Source organism: Coffea arabica, chromosome 3c, assembly GCF_036785885.1.
Source record: "Coffea arabica cultivar ET-39 chromosome 3c, Coffea Arabica ET-39 HiFi, whole genome shotgun sequence".
Classification (NCBI taxonomy): domain Eukaryota; kingdom Viridiplantae; phylum Streptophyta; class Magnoliopsida; order Gentianales; family Rubiaceae; genus Coffea; species Coffea arabica.
In genome coordinates this window covers 39,647,309-39,674,552 of record NC_092314.1, presented here as the reverse complement: position 1 = coordinate 39,674,552, position 27,244 = coordinate 39,647,309, and the positions used below count along the sequence as shown (strand labels likewise).

At 34.4% G+C, this 27,244-nt stretch overlaps 2 protein-coding genes across 2 annotated transcripts; both read right to left on the bottom strand.

Annotated features, from left to right (window-relative positions):
* Positions 1-11,228: 11,228 nt before the first annotated feature.
* Positions 11,229-13,416, bottom strand: LOC113735154 (UDP glycosyltransferase 9-like). The gene is made up of 2 exons (XM_027262120.2): positions 12,630-13,416; positions 11,229-12,150 (listed from the first exon to the last, which is right to left on the bottom strand). The coding sequence occupies exons 1-2, from the start codon at positions 13,278-13,280 to the stop codon at positions 11,422-11,424; spliced, it is 1,380 nt and encodes a 459-aa protein (XP_027117921.1). The 5' UTR covers positions 13,281-13,416; the 3' UTR covers positions 11,229-11,421.
* A 9,744-nt stretch (positions 13,417-23,160) lies between these two features.
* Positions 23,161-25,217, bottom strand: LOC113733718 (UDP glycosyltransferase 9-like). The gene is made up of 2 exons (XM_027259910.2): positions 24,528-25,217; positions 23,161-24,061 (listed from the first exon to the last, which is right to left on the bottom strand). Exons 1-2 carry the CDS (start codon positions 25,176-25,178, stop codon positions 23,333-23,335), a joined length of 1,380 nt encoding a protein of 459 aa, XP_027115711.2. The 5' UTR covers positions 25,179-25,217; the 3' UTR covers positions 23,161-23,332.
* Positions 25,218-27,244: the final 2,027 nt, after the last annotated feature.

Sequence of the window (27,244 nt, the reverse complement as noted above, 5' to 3'; positions counted from 1 at the left end):
AAGGGCAGATCGCTATGGGTCAACTAGTTTTCTAAATACAGCTTATCTCTGAAGGCTGGCTTTATCGGTGACCATTCATTGGAGATCTCCAACCACACATATTATCATTTCTTATCCTTTTAGGCTATTGAAATTTTTCTAGAAGGAAATGAGAAGCGGCTTAAACTTATCTACAACGTTGATTTGGTTCATTCGTTATTGTTTGTCCAAATGCAATTGGAATCACATGAAAACGGCAACCAGAAATGGGCTGCAACAGCCTTAAACTTCCAACCACATATAGTACAAGAAACAAAGGCAAGAAATTGTACAAATGGACAAATTTTCTATTTATGATGTGTTCTTTCTTTGTTTTTTGATTTTAAGTGGATGGGCAAGTAATGAACACTACCATTAGGCCAAGATTTCGAGTCTCTGTCATCTTTGCTACATACAAGGCATCCACATGCTTTTGGTATAGTTTGTGGTCACTTTTAAACTTTCATTTTTACCCCACAAGGATGAACCATATTACATGAGAATAACACTTCGAAATTACGATTTTGAGTATCAAAGAATTTGATGCAATTAATTCACATGCACAAAAAAAAAAGAAATTATTTATTTCTAAGTTGCACATATATTGAGCGTACCATATGCACCCGTCACAATATTGCATTGTGGAGTATTTTTACCAAAAATTATAAATAATTTAATTGCCAAGATCTGGCCCTAACATGAGTTTGGTGAGACGGTCTTCGTGAAATCTCTCTTTCACTCTCCGTTTATCTACATAGATCGGATAAAAGATTATTAATAACAGTAAAATTATGTTTCTCATAAATGATTGATTTTCTAAGAAAATAGTTTGCTAAACTGAAAAAAAAAATTGAAAACATTAACGATTGTACAGGTTAATGACCTCATCGCTAAATTTGGTAATATGGTCGGTGCACATAAACTTTCTCCTTATTGTAGCGCGGAGAAGTATAACATCCGTGTTAAATTGAGATTTTTCAGGCGGTTAAAGCATCTAAATCATCACTTTTCACACAAAAAAGGATGTGCTAAATTATGTAGACTTTTCCACATAATCCTTTGGATGGATACCTTGAATAAAAAAAAAAGTTGAAAAAATTAAACGTTGTATGGGTTGATGACCTCGTAGCTGAATTTGGTAATACGATTGGTGCAAATAAAACCCTCTCCTTATTGTAGCATCGAAAAGTATGATTATTTCCCGATGGAATTGAAAATTATCAAGCAATTTTAGCATCTAGATCTTCATGTTTCACACAAACAAGCATGTACTAAATTATGTGAACTTTTCCATATAATCCATTAAATGGATATCTATTTTTGTGAGGAATAATGACAAACTAGATAGGTTAACTGTTGGAACAACAACAAAGAAAATATTATGAAATGGCTATAAAACTAACAAGAAAAAAGGCTTCAAATCGTGACTGTATATCTCTTTTCTTAAGTTTTAATTTATTCATCCACTATATTGTGAAAAAGATCAAGGATGAATATCCTCTAGAATAAGATGAAATTTGGTTGCAAAACTCTGCACTAAGTTGTTACAACCCCCAAAAAACAAAGAAGAGAAGAGTAGAAATTTTTCTAGAGTTTGTAGGTCTTTTTTGTCTGCAGCCAAAAGACCACAAATGATCCACATAAATCAAATTTCATATCCCCTAAACAGTTATTAACCGTTAGAAATATGTTTAGAGTTGTATCTCTTCAAATGATGGTTGAAACTTGAACGGTTGCAAATGAAACACAGAAAACTACCTCTAGAAATCTATCCAGATTTTCAATATTTGAAAATATTCCAACAATCGCCCGCCATTTTCAACATATTGAAAATTTCTTTATGGATCACTGAAAATTTTGATAATCTATGTATAAACAATGGTATCTTTCGATTGAACCACTATCTTAGTGTTAATTTTTTTTGCAAACTACCATCTTAGTGTTAATTGATTATAAATTGTTAATACTACTTGGTAGACAAGTTTTGAGCCAAGAGTATATGCAACAAGCCACATAAATTAGCACACACAAATTTACTTCTCTTCAATTTGTTTATACAAGTGATACATTAGGTCTTGTATCCCTATCCTTTCATGAACGTGTTCAAAGTTAAGTCCAAAACTTTGTGGATGCTACCAATTCAACATTCATATAGGCAAGCTCTTAATGCCCCACCATTTGTAGCATTTTACACGACTTGTTAAGAACTCTAAGTTCAACCTTCCAATTTCAAGCGGGAAAAAACACAACACACCTTCTAGGATGTTTTATAGTATTCAAACCACTATATCAATGTACTTTTACTCATTTAATTCAAGGCTAGTTGTTATAAATAATGTTGAATTGAGGTTCCATTGTTAGTGATTTATGGATTGGATTTCAACCCCATCCTTTTAGATGTTTAAATCATCATTTCCTTGTTAATCCCTTAGTTAAAGAATCTACTAGGTTCTCTTTTGATCTTACAAAATCTATGATTATCACACCATTTGTGATCAAATCTCTTACTAGATTAGGTCTTAATCCAACATGTCTAGATTTGCTATTGTACAGTTGGCTATAAGCTTTAGCAAGCGTAGCAACACTATCGCAATGTATGGAGATTGGTGAAATTGGTTTTGGCCACATTGGTATTTCATGTAGCAAATTTCGTAACTAATCAGCTTCTTTGCTAGCTGAAATCAAGGCTATAATTTTAGCTGCCATGGTGAAGTTGGTTATGCTTGTTTGATTCTTGGATGCCCAGGAAATTGCTCCTCCATGTAATATAAAGACTGAACCACTCATAGAAGAATAATCATCTTTATTTGTCATCCAACTAGTATCCGAATAATCTTCTAATACTGAAGGATAGCCACTATAGCAAATGCCATAGACTTTGGTATGTTTTAGATACCTCAAAACTCTAGTTACACCAAACCAATGTTGTTTGCTTGGATTGCTTGTGTATCTACTTAATACACCTGCAACAAAAGCTATATCTGGCCTTGTACATGTTATTGCATACATCAAACATCCAATCACTTTGGCGTAATCCAATTGAGACACAAGATCACCAACATGTTTAACAAAGTCAATTTTCGGATCAACGGGAGTTAAGGCAGATTACAATCTTGATGATTGAAATGACTAAGAATCTTTCCAATGTAACGAGATTGTAAAAGCAAAATTTGTCCTTGCTCTCTCTTAATTCTTATTCCTAGAATAACATCGGCCTCTCCCATATCCCTCATTTCAAACTTGCATGATAGTAACTTTTTGGTTTCATTGAATTGCTCTAAGTCAGTACCAAAGATTAACATATCATTCATATACAAGCAAATAATGACACCTTTACCACTCATACACTTGCTATATGTACATTTGTCCGACTCATTAATCTTAAACCCAATAGCAAGCATTACTTGGTCAAATTTTTGATGCCATTGTTTTGGAGTTTGTTTTAATCCATACAAGGACTTTACAAGTCTGCACACTTTGTGCTCTTGCCCCGGAACTAAAACCCTTTGGGTTGTTTTATGTACACTTCTTCATCCAATTCACAATAAACAAAAAATGTTGTTTTGACATTCATCTGGTGAATTATCCATTTTTGGATTGAAACTATCACGAGTAGCACCCTTATGGTAGCTGCGAGTAAGTATCAAAATAATCAATGCCATATTTTTGAGTAAACCTCTTGGTAACTAATTTGGCCTTAAACTTGGTTATAGTTCCATCCACCTTCAATTTCTTCTTGAAGATCCATTTGCAATCAATTGGTTTGGAACTTGGTGGTAAATCCACTAACTCCCAAGTTTTATTGGCCATAATTGAGTCCATCTCATCACTTATAGCCTCCTTCCAGAATGAAGCGTCATATGATTTGATTGCTTCATCAAATGTTTTAGGATCAGCTTCGGTATTAAAGCAATAAGGAATAGTATTACTTATTTCATACCTTGTCCCTTCAACAAGGTAAGTAACAAAATATGAACCAAAAGACTTCGCCTTCTTAGCTCTTTTGCTCTTTCTTGGTTCAATGATTTTATTTTCATTATTTAAGCTATCTTTATGTGATTCATTCTGGTTTAGCGCATTGTCAATTTCTCTAGATATAGAGGTGAATCTTTTCTTATCAAAAATAGCATCTCTTGATTCAATAATCATGTTAACTGATATTGAATTATTAAGCTCTATTATCATAAATCTATAGACCTTGCTATTTTGTACATATCCTAAGAAAATGCACTCAACACCTCTTTCACCTAATTTTCTTTTCTTAGATTTAGGAACTTTGACAATGGCTCTACAGCCCCAAACTCTCAAATGTTTGAGATTTGGCTTTTGTTTGTACCAAAGTTCATAAGGAGTTATAGAGCTCCTTTTGTTTGGAACTCTATTTAATATGTAACAAGCTATAAGTACGGCTTCTCCCCAAAAAGCTTGACTTAAACCAGAATTTGACAGCATTACATTCACCATTTTCATAAGTACTCTATTTTTTCTTTCAACCATACCATTTTGTTGAGGAGCACATGGAGCGGTGAGTTCATACTTAATACCACTGGATTCAAAAAATTCCTTTTGATAGTACTCACCATCATGGTTAGTTCTTAAACATTTAATCAAATTGTCACATAAAAGTTCTACTTCTACTTTGTATATCTTAAACATATGCATGACTTCATCTTTTGAATGTAACAAATATACAAAATAAAAGCTAGTGCAATCATCAATAAAAGTGGCAAAATACTTGTTTCTCCTTAAAGATATGGTACCATGCAAATCACAAATATCACTATGAATAAGATGTAACTTGTTTGTTTTCCTTTCAATCTTTGAAAATGAATTTCTAGGTTTTTTGTTAACAAGTATGTTCTACATTTACCATCCTCCATTTGGACATATTTAGGTAACAAATCAAGTTTGATCATATCATGTATCCTCCTATAATTAACATGTCTAAGCCTATTATGCCTTAATGTAGTAGTAGACTCAAGTACATAAGCAAAAGAAATATTCTTATTCATCTTATTAATAGGCATGACATTTAGTTTTAATATACCATCACATATATAGCCCTTGCCTACAAACATACCACTTTTGGAGAGTACAAACTTATCAGTCTCAAACACAAGTTTAAATCCAAACTTATTCATCAAACTACCCGAAACTAGATTCTTTCTTAATTCCTAAACAAACAGTGCATTTGTAAGAATTACAACATGTCCAGATGTAAACTTTAAATCTACTTCCCCAACCCCTTTAATAGGAACAGTTGCGGCATTAGCCATGTATACTATGGATTGTTCATCATCCATTTCTTTCATAGACTTGAAATAGTCCTTGTTCTTGCATACATGGCAGGTAGTACCAGAATCAATCCACCAAGAAAATCTTCCTCAACTATGTTGAGTGCAGAAATCATAGCCACAAGAATGCGAAATTTGCATTCATATTTGTAATGCCCTTCCTTCTTGCAATGGTAGCATTTCCCTTTTTTCTTCCTTTTCTTATTCTTGTTAGATTGATTCTTTGATTGATTGAACTTTTTATTATCCTTGGACTTGTTTGTTTGTCCCTCTTCAACCATGTTCACTTTGGAAGTAGAATCTGCGTCCTTTTCTTCCTCCTTCAGTTGAACATCGTTGTTCTCCTGCATTCTAAACTCTTCCTCAACACGAAAAGGGTTAGCAAGACTTTCAAGAGTGATCTCTTCCTTTTTGTGTTTGAGATCTCTTTTGAAATCCTTCCAAGAGGGTAGTAGTTTATCAATTATAGAACTACAACAATTGTCTCATCCATGAACATATTGTGTTGAGAAAAATGATTAAACATCTTTTCAAGCTTAGCAAATTGATCCATAACAGGCCTCTTGTCTACTATTTTATAGTTAAAGAAACCAGAGACAAGAAATTTCTTAGTTGTTGCATCCTCCCTCATGTACCTTGCTTCTAACTTGTCCCAAAGTTTCTTGACTGTTGTCACCGAATGATAGACATCAAAAAGCCTGTCACTCATTGCATTGAGAATGTGTTCCCTACAAATCTCATCATCCATGTCCCATTTTTGCCTATTGTGGATGTCATCCAACGTCTCTTCTTCATTATTTGTTGCAGGTCTTAGAGTAGTTAGAACATACACCACTTTAAGGGCCACAAGAAGAAAATGCACTCACTTCTTCTAACGAATGAAATTCCTTCCATCAAAACGGTCAAGTTTAACACTATTGAAAGTCAAATCTTTTATAGTGCTTGCCATTTCAAGGGAGGAGTAAAGCCTTAAGATTGTTGGAACAATAACAAAGATAATATTATGAAATGGCTATAAAACTAACAAGAAAAAAAGGCTTCAAATTGTGACTGTAAATCTCTTTCCTTAAGACTATTCGTCCACTATATTGTGCAAAAGATCAAGGACGAATATTCTCTAGAATAAGATGAAATTTGGTTGCAAAACTCTGCACTAAGTTGTTGCAACCTCCCAAGAATAAAGAAGAGAAGAGTAGAAATTTTTCTAGAGTTTGTAAGTCTTTTTTGTCTATAGCCAAATGACTACAAATGATCCACATAAATAAGATTTCATGTCCCCTAAACAGTTATTAACCATTAGAAACATATTTGGAATTGTATCTCTTCAAATGACGGTTGAAACCTGAATGGTTGCGAATGTGATAAGATGTATTTTGGGAGAAAAATATCTAGCATTTGTATCATGAGTGACCAACTAGTATCTATAGTAGTACAAATTTAACAAACTATTTACAAGAATACCCTTATTCATTTATTATTTACAAGAGTACTTATATTTTTCTTACCACTCCCTCTCAAATTGAAGCATATAGATCATAAGTACCCAATTTGTTACAAATGTATTTCACCCTAGAGCCCCCTAAACTCTTAGTAAACAAATCAGTCAATTGATCTACAGATGGTACATGAGATGTCTTGATAACTCCATCAAACAATTTCTTTCGAATGAAATAACAATTAACTTCAATATGTTTTGTTCTTTCATGAAACACTGGGTTAGACGCAATATGAACAGCCGCTTGATTATTACACAATAAATTTATAAATTGTTTATGTTCAAGCTCAATTTTAAGTAACATGCTTTTCAACCAAATCAACTCACACATAATGTGATCCATAACGCGGTATTCAGATTCTACACTTGACCTGAAGACAACTGTTCGTTTCTTACTTTTTCATGATACTAAATTACCACTAACAAACACACTATATCCTGTGGTCGATCTTCGCTTTGAGGCAGAACCAACTCAATGTGTATCGTTGTAGCATTCAATATCAGTGTGTCCATGATCTTAATATAACAACCCTTTTTCAGGAGTACTTTTAAGATACCTGAGAGTTCATATAGTAGCATCCTAATGACTGGTATAAGAGGTCTTAAGAAGTTGACTCACGACATTCACTGCAAATGAAATGTCAGGTCTCGTTACAATGAGATAATTTAATTTACCTACAAGTTTTCGATAGTATTCAGGATCATCTAGTAATGCAACTTGATCTCCTACTAATTTCACATTAGGCTCCATACGAATATCCACAGGTTGGCAACCTACCCTTCCAACTTCACTCAACATATCGAGTACATATTTTTTTTTTTGACATAAATAAATTTCATATTTAGACTGAACTACCTCAATGTTCATAAAATATTGTAAGTGACCTAAAACCTTTGTGTGAAAGTTTGCCTGCAGATTGGATTTAAACTTTTGGATCCCCATAATATCATCACCTGTAATCACAATATCATTCATATAAACAATTAATAAAATCTTACCAGCATTAGAATGTCGATAAAACACAGAGTGATCTACTTCACATTTTGTTAGATCGAATTCCATGACAACACTACTAAATCGGCCAAACCAAGCCCTGGGAGACTGTTTCAATCCACATGAGAATTTTTTTAGATAACAAACCAACCTTGAATTCTCCCCCTGAACAACAAACCCAGGAGGTTGTTCCATATATACTTTTTCTTTTAAATCTCCATGTAAAAATGTATTTTTCACATCCAGCTGATGCAATAACCAATTATAAATTGCTGTCAAAGAGATCAGAAAATGAACAGAGGTAATTTTTGTAACAGAAAAAAATGTCTCTAAGTAATCTATTCCATACACCTGAATATATCCTTTAGCTACCAGACGAGTCTTCAATCTATCAATAGGATCATTAGACTACACTTTTATAGTGTACACCTGTTTACAACCAACAACAGGCAAAAGCTGGTGGACTGTATAACTCAGGTAATAAAGATGAAGAGTTGGTAAAACAGGAGAAAGAAAAGAGAAACACTGTTCTAACTCACTAGGCATATCTTGTTTCATAAACTAAGGAGTGGACTCAAAAAAAGTAACATCAACACAAGTGAAAAATTTATTTAAATTTTGACTGCAACATCTATATCCTTTTTGCACTCATGCATATCCTAAGAAAATACATTTAATAGCACGAGAATCTAATTTATTCACCTCAAGAGCAAGCTAATGAACAAAACACACACATTCAAAAATATGAGGAGGTAATTTAAACATAGGTTCACGAGAAAAAAAAATGGAGTGAGATAACTGACCTCCAAGAATATTAGATAGCATGCAAGTAATTAAATAACATGCAGTTAAACTGCATCACTCCAAAACTGTTTAGGCACATTCACGTGCAACAAAAGTGGTTGAGCAATTTCGACTAAATATCCAATTTTGTTTTTTTAGTAACTCCATTCTGTTGTGGAGTGTGGGGATAAGAGAACTGATGAATAATATCGAACTTAGTCATAAAAGTATCAAAAGGAGTAAAAAAATATTCTTTCACATTATCACTGTAAAGTATACATATAGGTACACCAAATTGATTTTTTATTTCTGTAACAAATGCACAAAAAATGAAATATAGTTCTAAACGATCTTTCATTAAATAAAACCATATAACTCTAAAAAAGTAATCAATAATGATTACAAAATATTTAAAATCTAATTTTGAAGTGATGCGATTAGAACCATAAACATCAGAATGAACTAACAAAAGGATTCAGCAACTCGTTTATTGACTCGAGGGGCAAAAGAAACACGATGATACTTTCCTAACTGACAAGACTCACATTCTAGTGAAGACAACTGACTCAAAGTAGGAACCAACTTCTTCAAATTTTGTAGAGACAGATAACCCAAATAATAGTGAATTTCAAGAGAAAAACAATAGCAGGACATGCAATCGGATCATTGGAGTTAAGAAAATAAAGACCATTATGCTCATGCCCTCCACCAATCATTCTTTTTGTCTTCAAATCCTGAATGACAATAAAATTAGAAAAAAAAAAGTAACTGAACACTACAAAAATTTAGTAAGTTTACTAACAGATATTAGATTAAAAGGCAAATTCGATACATGAAGAATAGAAGACAGCGGAAGAGAAGGCTTAATTTCTACAGTGCCTAGTCATTTAACTTTAGTTGTAGATCTATAAGATAAAATAACATGAGAAAAGTAAGTAGACTTTTGAATATTAGAAAATTTTCTAAAGGTACCTAACATCTGATCAATAGCGCCTGAGTCAATAACCCATGAATCAGAATTAGAAGATGTGGAGAGACAAGCCATAACATTACCTTCTTATGCTAAAGAAGCAGAGGGAAGAGATGGGCGGTTTGCAGTTTGGTACTATAGGAATTTAACATAATCTTCCTCAGATAAAGTTAAAGTCTTCTGGAACCCTTGTGTTGAAGAACCTGATTCAACTTGATCAGTGGTAACCGTATTAGCAAACAGAGGAGGTTTTCCAACTAAATTCCAACAAGTATCACAAGTATGATTTTTCAAACCACAATGAGTACACTTATGGGTGTCTCGACCTCCACGGCCTCCTCTACTTCTTCCTCCAAGAGAGCCACATCCAAAACTAAGTTGCTCACGTTCAGGACTAAATTTCTCTATCCGATTATTGTTAACAACTAAAGCAGACTTGTCATTAATTAAAGTACCATCACCCTGCATTATCCTTAGATGTAGAACATAAGACACGAGCATATGCCTCTGAAAGGATGGTAATTATTCACCTACTAAATTTTGAGATTTGATTTGTTCAAATTCTGACTTAAGGCCAGTCAAGAATTTGAGTACAAGTATTTGTTTTCTTTGCCTCTGTATAACTATAATATCACTTGAGAAAAGCATTACAACATTTAATTCTTCTAAAATTCGTTTGAGATTAGCAAAGTTTTCAGTTACTATCTGTTATCTTGTTGCTAAAAATACTCCAAAGAAATATTATACATCCATGAAAGATTACTACAGTATAATAACCGGATATAATCCCAAACTTCTTTTGTTGTCTTATATGAGAACATATGTAAGCAATTCGTGGCTCCATAGAATTCAATTGTATTCCAAGAATTTAGGCATCCTTTTGAATCCACATTAGTCTCCTATTATCCTCCGTAGGAGAGTCACCTATGAGATGTCGTTACTTTTCTAAGCCTGTCAGATAAATCTTAATAGCTTTTGACCACTATTGATAATTAGTGTCGTTCAACTTTCAATTTGTAATTTGAGACATCATCATTGTCATAACATTAATGGACGCCACGACACTTTTGGATGAACTTTCAGTTTCAGCCATAACAAATAGTTCAAACCAAAAACAATCAAAATTCGAGATGAATAGTACCTTGGAACAATAATGCGTGAACAGTAACGCAATGAATAGTATCACGTGAACAGAACTTTTGTTAGATGTTTTACCTTAACTCTAGGACTTTAGCTCTGATACCACGATAACATATATTTTGGGAGAAAAAAGTCTAGCACTTGTATTATGAGTGATCAACTAATATTTATAATAGTACAAACTTAACAAACTATTTACAAGAATACCCTTACTAATTTATTATCTACAAGAGTACTTATATTTTCTTAACAATGAAATGCAGAAAACTACCTCTAGAAATCTGTCCAAATTTTCAATAGTTGAAAATATTCCAACATTAACTACAATAAACTAAACTCATGTGATTGAAACTATAAGCCGTTGTATGCAGCAGCAAAAGGAAGAGAGGCGTAGAATGAAGTGTGATTGTCATTGTGAAAAGGACAATTTCAATAAAGTGGTCATACTTGAGTTACTATAATGAAAAAGACATGTTAAAAAATTGAAAACTATAATAGAAAAGACAAATTAAAAAAAAAATAAAAAGATCTAAATTTTGGTAATATAGTTGGTTAACATAAAATTTGTCCTACAGAAAAGAAGCATATTCTAAATCCTTCTAAACAATTACAGATTTACATTCAAAATCAAATCTTGTCATCGTTTTATTATTAAAATACTTGTACAGAATTCCTATTTCAGATTGTTTCCATCCACAAACTCCCTAGAGACTAGAGCAGAAACGCGTCATGGGAGGCACAAAAGTGAGGTCGCAAAATCTTCAATGTTCCTATCAGAACTTCCACCTTCTCCTACTGCCTGTATGGCCAATTCCTTCCATTTCTTAGCATTTCTTCTGATCTCCTTCCCCCTTTCACCCTCAGTAATTTCTCTGATACAATACTCAAACTCTTCTCTTCTGACAAATCCTTTATCATTTAGCTTCACCCTCAGCCCCGTTTGCCATACATCAGCAATAAACTTAGCATTTGTAGTTTGATCAACCCATTGTGGCGCTGCTATCATTGGCACGCCAGCACTTAGAGCTTCAATGGTTGAATTCCATCCACAATGTGTCACGAAACACGCGATCGCCCAGTGGGCTAAAACCTCAAGTTGTGGACACCAGTTTATGATTAGGCCTTGCTCTGAAGACTCAGACTTGAAATTCTTTGGCAGCTTACTCTCTTCTTCTTCCCTGACTACCCAAAGGAATTTGCAGTTGCTCCTCAGGAGGGCGTCTGCCACTTCCTCGATCTGATCTTCTCCGGGCCCTGCAATGCTCCCAAACGATACGTAAACTACAGAACAGGTTTCTCTTTCGTCCAACCATTTTAAGCAAGCTTCAGCGTTTGTCTCAAACAGATAGTTCCCTTGTTGATCATTGCCATTCTGTAGTCTTTTGTCTACAAAAAGTAGTGGAGCTGTTGGTCCAACTGTCTTAATTGGCCACCTTTCTGCCATCCATGTTGCCACCTGATAGATAAAGTCGCAGTAGCATGATTAACAAGTACTGAAAATCGGAAAAGTGGTGGACCATTTGACACAACATTTCTTTGGAAAAAGAGAAGTAAATAAGGAATTAAAGGATTCCCAATTGGCACGGCATTTGGAGACTAGCTAAATTTTCAGTTTTGATATATTTGGCAACCTATCAGAGAATAGTGCTTGCGGGTACCAAAACACGATCAAGAATCTCTGAATCCGTCTTATGTACAACGTTAATTAATTGCCGATTCTAATATCCTATTTGACAATACTAGCACAAACTAGGGAGTCATCCAAAATCAATTGTTTTCTTAAAAAAAAAAAAAGAAAGTTTTCCACATGATTAAAATTTTGCTTATGCCCATCCAAGAGTATCACATAGTTTGACATAGTTACATGAATTATCACCCAAAAAAATCCATCAGTAATGTATGTTCACTGGATTATAATTAGGATTTCCAACTTACCTCATCCTCCAATTCTTCGAAAGTGTTGAACAGAATGAAATCAACTTTGTCAATGTTCGAGAACTGATCAAGAAGGAGCCTCGTGACAACACTATCTGGATCAGGGAAGTACTGGAGATCAGGAAGATCATTGCTTTCAAGTGCTGGCATTGAAGGCAATTTTACAGTAACAGCCTTATCAAGAGGAAGCTGTATTGTTCCCTGGTCCATATGGTAGTAAAGAGCACAAACAGCACAAGATTGAGTAAAGAAAGAAGCACCGCGAACTCCCACCCGATGAGCTAAGTTCAGAACCCAAGGCATAGTTGAGTCATAAATCACAATTCTGGGAGGATACGGATCAGTCTTTCTACATTTCTCAACCAGTTCTTCCAAGCCTCTGGAAGCAGCAGCTCTCAACCTTGCCAAAAAGCCTTTGAGATCTTCTTCAACGGGTTCATCGGAGTCATCTGGAATACACTCAATCTTGATGGAGCCGATGGCTTTGGTTTTAGCAGACTTGAATATAGAAGTTGTAGTAATCAGTGTAACCCTGAAATCTTTCGTGGCCAGGCGGTTGCAGAGGTGTAACATAGGATTTATATGACCTTTTGCAGGAAAAGGGAAAGCAAGAATATGAATTTTGCTAGGGGAAATATCAACTGTTCCCATGTTTCCTTCTCTTTAGCTCCTATCTATCTACTCAATGGAAAATTATGCTGCAGAGTTAATCAGTTATATATATAGAGCACCAACATGGCATAAACAGGCGGATTTTGGAAACAAAGAGGGATTGGACTATCGAATAATTGAAGGGATCAGAAGTTAAATGGTTACTCTATTTAACCAACAGTTGAAAATGCCAGCTTTAAATTTGAACAGAGATGGACCGCTTCTAGACTTTCAACAAGAAAAGAAAATTACATCACATTGACGGGTGGTCCATCGTTCAAAGTCGTGGTCACAATTGCGGTCGCGGCTTGGACCGTTCCACATCAGTCTCGACATATCGATCACGGTCTTGGCCAGACGCGAATTTTTAAAATATTTAATATTTAAAAAAATGTAAAAAATATGATAAACAAAAATAATTAAAAAATTTATAAAAATAATAAAAATTTGAGTTGACTCGGGATGATTCGGAGTGATTTGATCGTTTCAACCCTTCACGGTGACGTCTCGGTGAGTCACGTATCTCGGTATCGTTTCGTCGCGGTCTCGTCTCAGACTAGGCTGAGACGGTGACGACTCGGCCGAGTAGAGGCCGAGTCGTCACCGTCTCAACCGAGTCTTCGAACCATCCTAAGAGTTTGCATTGGCCGCTTCACCAAATCAAGCAGGGATATATGCTTGACTTTGCTGCCTTCTATTCAGTTCGGCATTTGATAAAATGACAAAAAGAAAAGAGAAGGGATGTTTTGCAGTTCACTAGATGTTGGAGGCAAAGAAAGTCTTAGCTTAGATGTTGTGACTCGGCATTTGTGGCTAAGACTCTTATACTTGCGGCTGATGCTCGCCTAAAAGGATCTTTAGCTGATGGTGGATTTTAATAGGGACTGACCTCAGGATTAGTATGTTATCAGAAATTATTAATACTTGTGAGAAAGACAAACTCGATATGTGTGCAAATTACAAGGACAATGCGCTTAGTGATAAAAATGGATGACAGAGAGTGACTCTTGGTGATGAAGAAGCAAACAAAAGAAAAATGCAGAAAACAAGTTTTGAAAGGAAAGGACCAGTGCATTTACATGCAAGGAACTGATGAATAGGATGGATATAGGCGGTTCCGATCGTCGGCCCCATTTTCCTCAGCCCTTGTGGAGCCCCAGACAACTAGTCAAATGTGAGACATGACGCAGATATTGGCTTGGCTTTCGTTCCCAAGTCCCAACTAGTCAAATTTGCGACTACCTACGGCTCATCTATCTCCTCTTCTTCCTCCATTTTTTTCCTAGGCATTACAAAATTGTGTAGAAACCCAGAGAAAATGTAGTAATCAACTGTGAACTAGAATAGACAGAACATAAAAGATTGGTTCAATACTTAATGCCACTTAATACCAGTAATAATTTGACATCAGACATCTGAATCTGTCCAACCCTCTTTTCGGAATTTCTGAAGTCTCAAGCCGGATAGGAATCCCTCCTGAAAAAATAGGAAAAGCTTTGGTTGCAAAAATTTGGTAATTTAAGAATACCTCTGCTATTTTGATTGAAAAGATTGGCTTGGGATGATAATAAACCAGCCGAGCCAATTCTTCAACAAAGATTATAAAAATAAGCATGTGGGTGATGGTGACGTGGCAGCTTACTATTGAGGGGGCCAAATTGAGAGGGAAGACAAGGCGACCTAGGATTCGGAGCTCTAATTCCTATAAATGTCACTCTTTATATTTTTGAATAGGATTAAAAAGGATAAAACAAAATATAACACCACGGCCTATTAATAAGAATCAGATGACATCATTATGATCTTACAAATATGTTTAATTTTTAAAATTAATATATTATGTAAAATTTCTAGAAACATATTAATATAAAGAAAGGCATATTCGTGTATGTTTGATGTTTTTAAGATACCTTACGAGAAAATACAAATAAAGTAGTATAATCAAGTAGCAATTTATACAATTTTTAATGCATATTCAACAGTCGTAGAATTCAATTGAAGGGCTTATTTGAAACGTAATGCTAGAATTTAGGACAATAGAATAAATTATAAAATATTTCTAGTTGTGCTAACAGTTTTATAGCATTTTAGGGGCCAAACCACAAAATTGATAAAATTTTGAACCCCCAAGACTAATTTTCTTAGTTTTTTTTTTCCATTCATTAACTCTCATCACTTGCTTGTGCCGTTTCATTCATTCTTTTCTTTTCCTAGTTTCTTCCTATCCAACTTATCCGCAATTCAAAGTCAATCTTTCATCTTTCCTTTTTTCTTTTTTCTTTTTTTTTTGTTAGTTTTATCTTTGTTGGTTTTTTTGCTCGAAAGTTGCAAAATCTAAAACTTTTTTATCTTTTTTTTTCAAACTTCTCTTATCCTTCTCCCTTTTTCTTTTTGTCTTTTTACCATTCTTTTTTTAACATCAGATCTATGACAAGATCTTATTTAAGAAATGTATTTAAGGGTGATTTTTGATGGGTTGGAGACCTGCTAATGGAAGGAAGAAATCTGTGTCTTGGTACTCAAGTTGCTTGAAGAAGAAGAGAGGAAAAAAAAGGCAAAAGGAAAGAACGGAAAAAAAAGTTTTTATTGGTTTTCAGTCAAACACAGCTTTTGACCGGGATTTTGTTAGGCGATATTACGAGGAAACTTGGACTAGATGCTTGACTGGTTTTCAGTTCAACCGGTTAGACTAGCCGATTTGGTTGGTTCGAGTTTGAAAATATAGTTGGCAAGTCATCTCTGCTTCTCCAAATTTTTGTGCTTTAGAATCTTAGAATATTCCATCAAACATGTTCTCCGCACACAAAGTTTTTGGCAGGTTTCAATGTGACAGGTGTCGAACCTGTGCAATAATAATAATTATCTTAAGTGCTAACAAAGTAGTTTCGTATCAATTCTAGTACTGGAGCAGGAACTCGAGATGTGCAATGGGTTACTTGATTCACCCTGGTTCCAAAGAGTTTGCTTAATCCGATATACCAGAATTTATTCACAAAAATCTCTAATTTGTGTTAGGGCAAGTAGGGTCATCTCTTCAGGAACTGGGGTAACTTCACTTCTTTTCAAGTTTGGGATACGGGGGATTTTTATCGAAATAAAAATAAGAACAATTAAGCAATTTAACCAAAAACAAACAATTAGCTAATACGAACGTAGACAGGAATTAAATCAATAATAGACAAATTTTAGTCAAGAATACAACTTCTCAGACACAGTCCATTCACCCGATCATTGACGCAAGGAAGGTTCACTTAATTTATTAACAGGTTAGTTATAATCGCCGACAAGCTCTAGCGACCAACTTTTCCTTAGTTTATTGATAATAAAGGTACGACCATTAATTATCCCTAACCAGAAAGCACTCCTAGGTACGACTATAGGAGTTAATTCCCCAATTGCAGTAAGAACTAGAAAATCCTAACCCTAATCAATAACACACTATGAGGGTTATTTAGATCAGATCGCACGTTCCCCTAGTGTGTATAAGCGCTAGTTGCCACTATATTAATCGATTAAACAATTACGGATTTAATTGATTAAATTGGCAGGACATTAACAGGTCACCTTGAATATCGGACCCGTGACATCCGATTAACAAAATAATCCCATAGAAATTCAAGTAGAAAACATGCAATTATCAGCAAATTAAGGAACGCATGAAAACTAATACGATCTAACAGATATTTGGGACCGTGTCGTCACGATGATCCTTGACTAGATGAAAAGTTCAGCCACACCTCATGAAAAAATTTCCACGCAATTCAATCGATTTCAAAGGCATCTGTTTCTCTCTAACAATCAAGAATAAAAACTGTTTCTCCAGTCGGGAATAATGAAAAATGAAAAGGAACGAAGAAAACAAAAACTAAAAACTGTCTTCCTAACAAAGAAAATTTTCCTTTTTCAAGGGGACCTCTCTAACTAGTTGTCCTCTCCGAATCTCCAGAGCCTAATTACAAAGAGTCTTGTTCCTTTTTGGTTTCTTACTGCCAACGCACCACACGGCTACCAGAATAGGAAACTTTTGTCCTCCAATTGGAGTCGGCTTAAACTCTTTGCATATTTGCACATCTCATCTTTCACTTTTCAGAATTTTGTACTCCACCCCTGCAATTATGTTCAAGTGCCAATTATAAGTAGAATCCGACAATTAACAAAATATTTGGCACAAATAATGAGGGAAATCAATCAGAAAATGACTAACAATTAACACCCTATCACAATGTAACATTTCCCCAAGTAAAGGCCAACTATTATCCTCTTAAATCTTAGCACTTTCTCATAAACCAACTTAAAATTGCACCCAAAAAAAAAAAAAAGAACAACATTTGCAACAAGTAATCTACTTTTTTAATATTGGAAAAATTGAATTTTGATAAACATTTTCTAGTTTGGTTGAGTTTCCATATGCACATATGTCTACTTTGTTAAACCAATTCCTTATTTCTCTTATTGAAGTAGAAAACAAAGGCTAAAATTTCTCTCCTAATGGTTTTTTTAAGAAAGCTTCCACTTATTCACGAAAGAAAGAGGAAGATTCTCCTAAGGAGTCATTTGATTTGAATTTTAGAATCACTGTTACGATGGTATGATAAATTGGAGAATAGTATTAAATTTGATTAAAAAAATGCATAGAGTGTTGGTAATTTTATAGCAATGGATTCTTAATAATAAAAAAAAACAATAGATAAGCCAAATTTCATTCTTTAGTAGTTAATTATGAAACTCATAGAAGGGGATTATGAAACCCATTAATTGATTCTGACTGACTTTAAACAAACACTATATACGGATATGAGTGAAATTGAAGCCGATCACTTGAACCTATCACAAAAGACTTGGTGTTAGATTATTCTGGCTAAGGAAACTTGGAGAAGTGATTGGTTTTCGTGAAGTCTCCTTTTTAAACCTATCTTAAAGCAGGATATCAAGTACAAAACAAAAAGTGAAACTCTTTTTTTGTTTAAATACCAAAAGTAGGATAGATGCTTATCTGTAATAGGAAATAGGAAAACAAGTGCAAAATGACAACTCAAAAAAAAAGTGCTAGAAAAGACATTAAATATATTTCGCTTTGCTTCTTGTAATTGAATAAGAGTTTTTATCACTCATAGTTATTAAACTCTACTCGACGATCAATCGACAAGGAGACCGATTTAGCTGGTTAGTGGTTTTAGTATTTTGGGTGAACTGGCTTGAAATGAATTAACAATAGTAGTTTTGCGAAACTTACCAATTAGTAGATTCCCTTTCTTTTTGGTTGCGGTTGAGTAGTCTAGTGTAAAGTCAACTAAGACTAGGACTTTTGTTTTTAGGACTTAGCCTTTGGAAAAGTCAGCCGCCAGAAGTTTTTTGGGGAAAAAAGAGATGATTGGAGACTTGCTCTTTTGTCTTGTTCTCTTATTATTCCATCGGACTTCATCATCTCAATTGCGGAGACGATGCATTCAACAATTATTTCTGCAATTTTACGTAGGACTTCCTCAACGAAGATGAACTAAATTTTTATTTCTAATCAAGGAACAACGGAGGACATAATTCAACTTAAATTGTGAGATCGAACTGATTTACTTTTTTCTATTATTTTCTGGTATTCGTATATTTCCTGCCTTATGTTCTTATGGTTGTTGTATTATTCAATTATCCTGGGTCCCGATTTTAGATTAATTTAATAACCTAAAACCAATTAGAATAATTAAATCTGTAATTGTTTAATTTTGTTTTAAATCAGTGGTAACTGGCATGATTGGATTTGTGTCAGGAAAATATACGGGCTAATTTGAAACAACCCTCGTAGCGTGTTGTTTAATTAGAACAGGATTTCTCTAATTCGTAAGGCGATTGGGAAATTGAACTCTATGGTCGTACTTAGGGTTATTTCGCTATTAGGGAATACCTAGCGGTCGTACCTTGGCTATCGATAATATAAGGAGAAATTGACTGTCACCGCTTGTTTGGCAGTTATAATTTGTTTATCAATTTATAAGTAGAATTATTCTTGCATCGATGATCAATTAGGAGAATCATTTCCGGAGTTGTTTCTTGGATAGAGTTTGTCCAATATTATTTGAGTCTTTATAATTTGCCATTTAACTTCTAGCTATTTATTATATTCAAGTAGTGTAGTTTATTGTCAGTTTTTTTATAAAATCCCCCATATCCTGAACTCTAGAAGAAATTAATTTCACCCAATCCCTGTGGATTCGACCCTGCTTACCACTTTATACAAAATTTGTATTTATTTTGAGCAGAAATTTATTATTATATAGGCTCGACAACCTGTCAAAAGGTGAACAACTCACTTTTATTAATTCATCTCTCCAAAAGTTGTCATACAATGGAATGGAAGAAGCCTATTTATAGCTAAAACTTAACTACTAAGACTAATCCATTGAAAATAATACAAGATTCCTAAATTGACTTTGAAAAGACCAACAAAATACAAAATTTAGGAAGAAAAGAAAACCCTAAAGTCGGTCCTACTTGAGGCTTAACTTGGCCGATTATTTCATTACTAACTAATGACTAAATTAACACTAAAATACTGGAAAATAACATAATGACTCAAGACCTAAACATCAACATAACTCGAGCATTAAATGTGACTCTTCCACCATTTGAATGAGATGAACACACTTCCAATATCCATTCTCAAGTCCTTCAATATGTGATGACTCAAGACCTAAACATCAACATAACTCGAGCATTAAATGTGACTCTTCCACCATTTGAATGAGATGAACACACTTCCAATATCCATTCTCAAGTCCTTCAATATGTTTTGGGACAATATCTTGACTTCGAACCATGCGAACCAGAAGCTTTCATGCATGTTAGGCGTGCCCGCGTCTCACCCAATTTTCAACTTGAAGCAAATTAATACGTGAATTAGGATTTTGATGAAACTTATCGGACATTCGATTCCTTCAATGCTTCGATAAGTTCCAACTTGAACTTGAATTGCATGCACCAAGTTCCAAGTGACCCTCTTAGCTTTCTTGCTCATATCAAAAAGGGAATTATAGGAAACAAATTTGCATGTAATGAAGATGTAATACCAATAAAATTAAAAATAGGACCAAAAGTGGGCAAAATAGTGAGATAGAAGATTGGGAGAGTAAGGTAATGAAATAAAACCCAACTCAAACTGCCCAGTTGAACTGTTGTTGGGTTGCTGTTCGAGTTGGGTTATGCTTCAAACCTAGTGGGGCTAAAAAAGCGCTTTATTTAATGAAAACCAACCGTCAAATTGAGATAGATTTTTTTAAACTAGTCCGGTTCATTCAATTGTTCAAAATATAAAAAAAAGGACAAAAAGTAAAAAAAAAAATATATAACCTAGTAACTAATTAGATAGCCACAACATATAGTTGACTCAAGTCAAGACACAAGACTCCAATCTTCTCCCTTTCTTTTATTTCTAATTTTTACCTAATTTTCTTCAAGTTTCTCTCTTCCTAATCGCCCCTCTCTTCATCATCTCACCAGTAGTCTCCCAAATTCCTCCTACAAAGTTCAATGTTGTGCCTAAACCATATGCATAGGTTTGATTTCCTAATCTATGATTTTTTTTGTTTTACTTTGTAATTTACTCATTTTCTATAGTAAGATTCTTGTTTTCTTGGTGTCAAGCTTGTCATATTAATATAATTATAGCTTTTTTTTCTTTCTTTTATTTTATGCATTTCTTTTAGTTTGCTTTATTATACACTTATTAGCAAAAGGACAATAGTTATGATCATGTGTCTAAAGCTCTATGGTGGGATGTGCATATTACATGTGATAAAAGTAGTAATATATAATTCATTTTTGTTTATTTATGATGTCACAGAACAAAAATGGCCAATCCAATGATTGAACCAGTGATTCATGACCTGGTGAATTTTTCGGTTCAATGAACAGTCGAGGGTTTGTAACCTTGGAGATAACTTAGATAGCCGGACAAGTATAAAGAGACAAGCATTCGAAAAATGTGAGAGTAGTCTGTAATTGGAGAAGTGTTAGTACGGTCGGGATGGTCTGTGCGGTTGTTGGGCATTATACATCATGATTGACTGTATATTTACATTTTTTTCTTGTAGACAAACCAAATAATTTAATGCAATAAGGATTGTGAACGTATAACACCATGCAGAAAAAGCACAACCGATGTACGAATTGCACAGTGGGTGCAACTGTAAAGGCCCCTTATTGTCATTAGCATGTAGGGAAGGTGGTGGAATAAGTGAAGTATTGGGTACGTTAAAATGGCTTGGACGAGTGTAATAAAGCATAAGATCATGTGCAAGTAATTTGAAGCTGTGCTAATGAGAAGAATCACCATTATGAAAAGTTAGATTGCAACGTTGAAAGAAAGAATGACAGACATAATGAAAAATGTAATAACACATGCGCGGGAGCCATGTAATGGCTATAACAGTTGGAAGGAAGAGTGCATGCATGAGTAAGAGAATGGGTTTTTCATATTGATGGTGATTGGCTTTCAGAACAAAGTGCATCAAAGTGTTACCAGGCTAGAGTGGAGAAAGGAGGTTGAAATGTTGTAGGAAAATTATGAAGACAATGATGGATAAGATAAACGGGCAAGCAACTAACAAAAAAATGTGTTAGTAGGGCAAAATTGTTTTAGAAAATAACATCAGTCAGGAGGTGAGATGAATTTTATACGTAAGTATGTATACAATAACGAGTAAGATGGAGTAAATTTAAATTTTAGAAACAAAATTGGACACGTTCTATACATTTGGGACTAAAGGATTACAAATGTTGTTATTTAGGTACTAAGGTATCCCATTTTGAAATTTATAGACCAACAAGAGAAATTGGATAAAGATTAAGGGTACAAATTGGAATTAACCCTTGATTATGTGTTCACATGACGATTGAGTGTAGTAAATGTTCAAAAATCAGGAGCGTTAAGCGAAAAAAAAAGAAGACCTAATCAATCTCGGGTTTATAAGTGAAAGCAGTTGAACCACCTGATTATTCTATTTCTCTATTACACCGTCCTTCCTTTCAACGAAAAAATCAGAATTAAATTACTAATCCTGAATCTCACACCGTCCTTCCCACACCCAGTATTTTATGTTCATGCACCTTTTGACGTCGTTCAAACAACAGCAACCTTGATTGGGACACCGGCCTTGTGTGGCGTCTTCTCCCTCATCCACCACGACGTGCCCATGGCGTCGCAACTTATAGTAGTTGTTTTTGTAGAATAGTTTGCTATTTGTTTTGGCCGTCTGCAAATATTGTCAAGATATCTACTCAATTATTAGCAGTCATTGCATCAACCAGCAATATTAAAACACTATTTGCGATCCCACGGTCTAAAGGATGTGAAACTTTTCTGCATTAAATTTTCTGAAGTCGTCTTCACATTTTTGTGCATTAATTAATCTTTGTCTTTTTTTTTTTTTTTTAACTGATAGATGATCTGTAAAGAAACAATTACAGCTAACCATAAGGGATTGTCATCGACCCTAGCCTTATCGTAAATTAACCTTTGTTCTTCTCCTAAACTTTTTCTTATCCAATCAAATGAAACAAAGAGAAAAAACTCGTTAATGTCTACACAACAGCGAGAAAAGAAACTCAATATTTATAGTTGTAGTTGAATTTAGCATCATGTTTTGGTTCATTCGTTATTGTATTTTATCGAAAACCATTCGTCATTGGGTGTACCATATGCACCTATCACAAATATTGCATTGTGGAGTATTTTCACCAAAAAATATAAATAATTTAATTTCCAAAATCTGTCCCTAACACGAGTGTGGTGAACCGGTCTTTTTATTTAATATATGTCATATTAAAAAAGCAATATAATATTTTTTTTAAAAATTATTCTAAATAATTTACTGTCCAAACACACTAACAATTGGCGAACATAAAATTTCCCCTACAAAAGAAAGATATTCTAAATCCTTCTAAACAATTACAGATTTACATTCAAAATCAAATCTTGTCCTCGCTTTATTATTAAAATACTTGTACAGAATTCTTAGTTCAGATAGTTTCCATCCACAAACTCCCAAGAGAGCAGGAACGCATTATGGTAGGCACAAAAGTGAGGTCGCAAAATCTTCAAGGTTCCTATCAGAACTTCCACCTTCTCCTACTGCCTGTATGGCCAATTCCTTCCATTTCTTAGCATTTCTTCTGATCTCCTTCTCCCTTTCACCCCCAGTAATTTCTCTGATACAATACTCAAACTCTTCTCTTCCGACAAATCCTTTATCATTTAGCTTCACCCTCAGCCCCGTTTGCCATACATCAGCAATAAACTTAGCATTTGTAGTTTGATCAACCCATTGTGGCGCTGCTATCATTGGCACGCCCGCACTTAGAGCTTCAATGGTTGAATTCCATCCACAATGAGTCACGAAACACGCGATCGCCCGGTGGGCTAAAACCTCAAGTTGTGGACACCAGTTTATGATTAGGCCTTGCTCTGAAGACTCAGACTTGAAATTCTTTGGCAGCTTACTCTCTTCTTCTTCCCTGACTACCCAAAGGAACTTGCAGTTGCTCCTCAGGAGGGCCTCTGCCACTTCCTCGATCTGATCTTCTCCGGGAGCTGCAATGCTCCCAAACGATACATAAACAACAGAACAGGTTTCTCTTTCGTCCAACCATTTTAAGCAAGCTTCAGCGTTTGTCTCAAACAGATAGTTCCCTTGTTGATCATTGCCATTCTCTAGTCTTTTGTCTACAAAAAGTAGTGGAGCTGTTGGTCCAACTGTCTTAATTGGCCACCTTTCTGCCATCCATGTTGCCACCTGATAGATAAAGTAGCAGTAGCATGACTAACAAGTACTGAAAATCAGAAAAGTGGTGGACGATTTCACACAACATTTCTTTGGAAAAAGAGAAGTAAATAAGGAATTAAAGGATTCCCAATTGGCACGGCATTTGGAGACTAGCTAAATTTTCAGTTTTGATATATTTGGCAACCTATCGGAGAATAGTGCTTGCGGGTACCAAAAACACGATCAAGAATCTCCGAATCCGGGTTTTGTACAACGCTAATTAATTGCCCTATTTGACAATACTAGCACAAACTAGGGAGTCATCCAAATTCAATATTTTTCTTAAAAAAAAATAAAAAAATTTCCACATGATTAAAATTTTGCTTATGCCCCTCCAAGAGTATAACATAGTTTGACAAAGTTACATGAATTATCAGCCAAAAAAATCCATCAATAATGCATGTTCACTGGATTATAATTAGCATTTCCAACTGACCTCATCCTCCAATTCTTCGAAAGTGTTGAACAGAATGAAATCAACTTTGTCAATGTTAGAGAACTGATCAAGAAGAGTCCTCGTGATAACATTATCTGGATCAGGGAAGTACTGGAGATCAGGAAGATCATTGCTTTCTAGTGCTGGCATTGAAGGCAATTTTACAGTAACAGACTTATCAAGAGGAAGCTGTATTGTTCCCTGGTCCATATGGTAGTAAAGAGCACAAACAGCACAAGATTGAGTAAAGAAAGAAGCACCGTGAAGTCCCACCCGATGAGCTAAGTTCAGAATCCAAGGCATAGTTGAGTCATAAATCACAATTCTGGGAGGATACGGATCAGTCTTTCTACATTTCTCAACCAGTTCTTCCAAGCCTCTGGAAGCAGCAGCTCTCAACCTTGCCAAAAAGCCTTTGAGATCTTCTTCAACGGGTTCATCGGAGTCATCTGGAATACACTCAATCTTGATGGAGCCGATGGCTTTGGTTTTAGCAGACTTGAATATAGAAGCTGTAGTAATCAGTGTAACCCTGAAATCTTTCGCAGACAGGCGGTTGCAGAGGTGTAACATAGGATTTATATGACCTTTTGCAGGAAAAGGGAAAGCAAGAATATGAATTTTGCTAGGGGAAATGTCAATTGTCGCCATGTCTCCTATTCTTTAGCTACTATCTATCTGCTGAATGGAATATTGTGCTGCAGGGTATATATATGTATAACAACAATGTTCAATTTCTATTTCGATAGATTGTCCAATTTGCTATTTAACTTTTTGCTAAATGCACATTCTATCTTTTCGCTATGCGATTAAATTTAATTTTTTATTTGAATAGCTATTAAGTATTTTATTTTTTGGTAACAATCCATTCTCTCTTTATTCTTTTTACCTCTTATTCATTTTTTCTTTTTCATTTCCTTTACTATAGTAACTTGCAATGATTTTAAATATTTTATTTTTGGTAACAATTAATTCTATCTTCATTTTTTCACCCACTTATTCTCTTTTTCTTTTTTCACTTCCCTGACTATAGCAACTTTCAATCAATCTTTTGGTTTTTTTACTTTATATAAGTTTGTATTAATTATGCCTTTTGATTTTTTTTTTACTATCTATCTGCTCTAAGCATTAATTATTTGCAATCCTTTGATGACCTTGGGCACATATTCAAACTGCGGAGAAACTTCTGCCGTATTAATTGCATGTATTTGATGATTCTGCTTTGGATCGTAGACAACGATTTCTGCTACAGACTTGATAAGTCAATTGCCTTTTCAAGTTAACAAAGCATTAGGAACTTGCAAATGCCTTACCTTAATTGAGGTTTCATAAAGTATGATTGTAAATAGGGCAAATTACATTTTAACCCCCCATGGTTTAGCATTTTTTACATAACCCCCTATAGTTTCAAAAACTATACATAACCCCCTCATGGTTTGGATTAAAGTGTCAAAGTGACTGAAATAGTCATTCGTAAAGGAACTTCTAAAAATATCGAAATTACCCTTATAAATACATGATACATTAATCCTGTATAATTTTTATATTTTACCATATAACCCTTTTATGGTTTAATACTTTACCATATAACCCCCTTATGATTTTTAAAATATACACATAACCCCCTTGATTAATAAATAATTTTCAACTTTACATAAGGGTATTTTTGACATTTTAGGTGACTCCATTATGATCATTCCCATCATTTTGACACTTTAATTCAAACTATGAGGGGGTTATGTATAACTTTTGAAACCATAGAGGAGTTATGTAGAAAAAAGCTAAACTACAGGGGGTAAGGTGGAATTTGCCCTTGTAAATAAGCAAGGGCATTTTAATTTTCATTAAAACAATTTTTCTTCTAGATAACAGTTTTCCCATCTTTAGTTGACAAGGATGGAAAGGAACTAATTTCCATATCATCAGTCCATGAACGAAGTGATACACGTGGTGGAAAAATTCAATGGTGCATAATATTATTATAAAAAATAAAGAAAACCAAAAGTAGAAGAATTCTTTTCCAATTTTCAAACTTTGTTCTGTCTAAGACACTAATGTGAATTCAAGTCACAAGGCGAACCCAGATTAAGATGCTGCAACGAATTATCTGGAAACCATATGCTATGGGGCTTTTTTTACAAGAACGATTTGCGGAATTGGGAGAGAAGACAAAAAGGAGAAGGGAGAAATGAAAGAACTGGGATTTTCTTTTTGTTTTGGCTAATAGCGATTTGCTTTAGTTAATCCAAGAACAAAATTTGTGTGTAACAGGAATGGTGTTAGATTAAAAGAAGACCTATTATCTTATGACAGTAATAAAAGACTAGGTGTTAAAGAAACTTGGAGAAGTGATCGGTTTTCACGAAGGTTTCCTTTTTAAACCTTTTTCAAAGTAGGGTATCGAGTATAAAACAAAAAGTGCAACTCCTTTTTTTTTTTTTTTTGTTTATAAATACCAAAAGTATGATAGATGCTTAGGAAAACAAGTGCAAAATGACAACTCAACAAAAAAAAAGGAAGAAGTGCGAGAAAAGACATTCAAATTTATTTACTTAACACTCACTAAAAATTGAATTTAATTAAATGTATGGTTATTTTTAAATGAATATAAATGGGTGAGTCAAATCAACCTACTATCCACTAATTAAATAAATTTAATTGTTACCTATTTAGGTCCATTCAAAATTAATGGACGGGTTATCGATGGACGGCTTTGG

Coding starts and splice junctions, on each gene's coding strand:
- LOC113735154 (XM_027262120.2), bottom strand. CDS start 13,280: ATGGGAACAGTTGATATTTCCCCTAGCAAAATTCATATTCTTGCTTTC. Junction 12,151..12,629: donor TCGAAGAATTGGAGGATGAG/GTAAGTTGGAAA, acceptor TTTATCTATCAG/GTGGCAACATGGATGGCAGA.
- LOC113733718 (XM_027259910.2), bottom strand. CDS start 25,178: ATGGCGACAATTGACATTTCCCCTAGCAAAATTCATATTCTTGCTTTC. Junction 24,062..24,527: donor TCGAAGAATTGGAGGATGAG/GTCAGTTGGAAA, acceptor TTTATCTATCAG/GTGGCAACATGGATGGCAGA.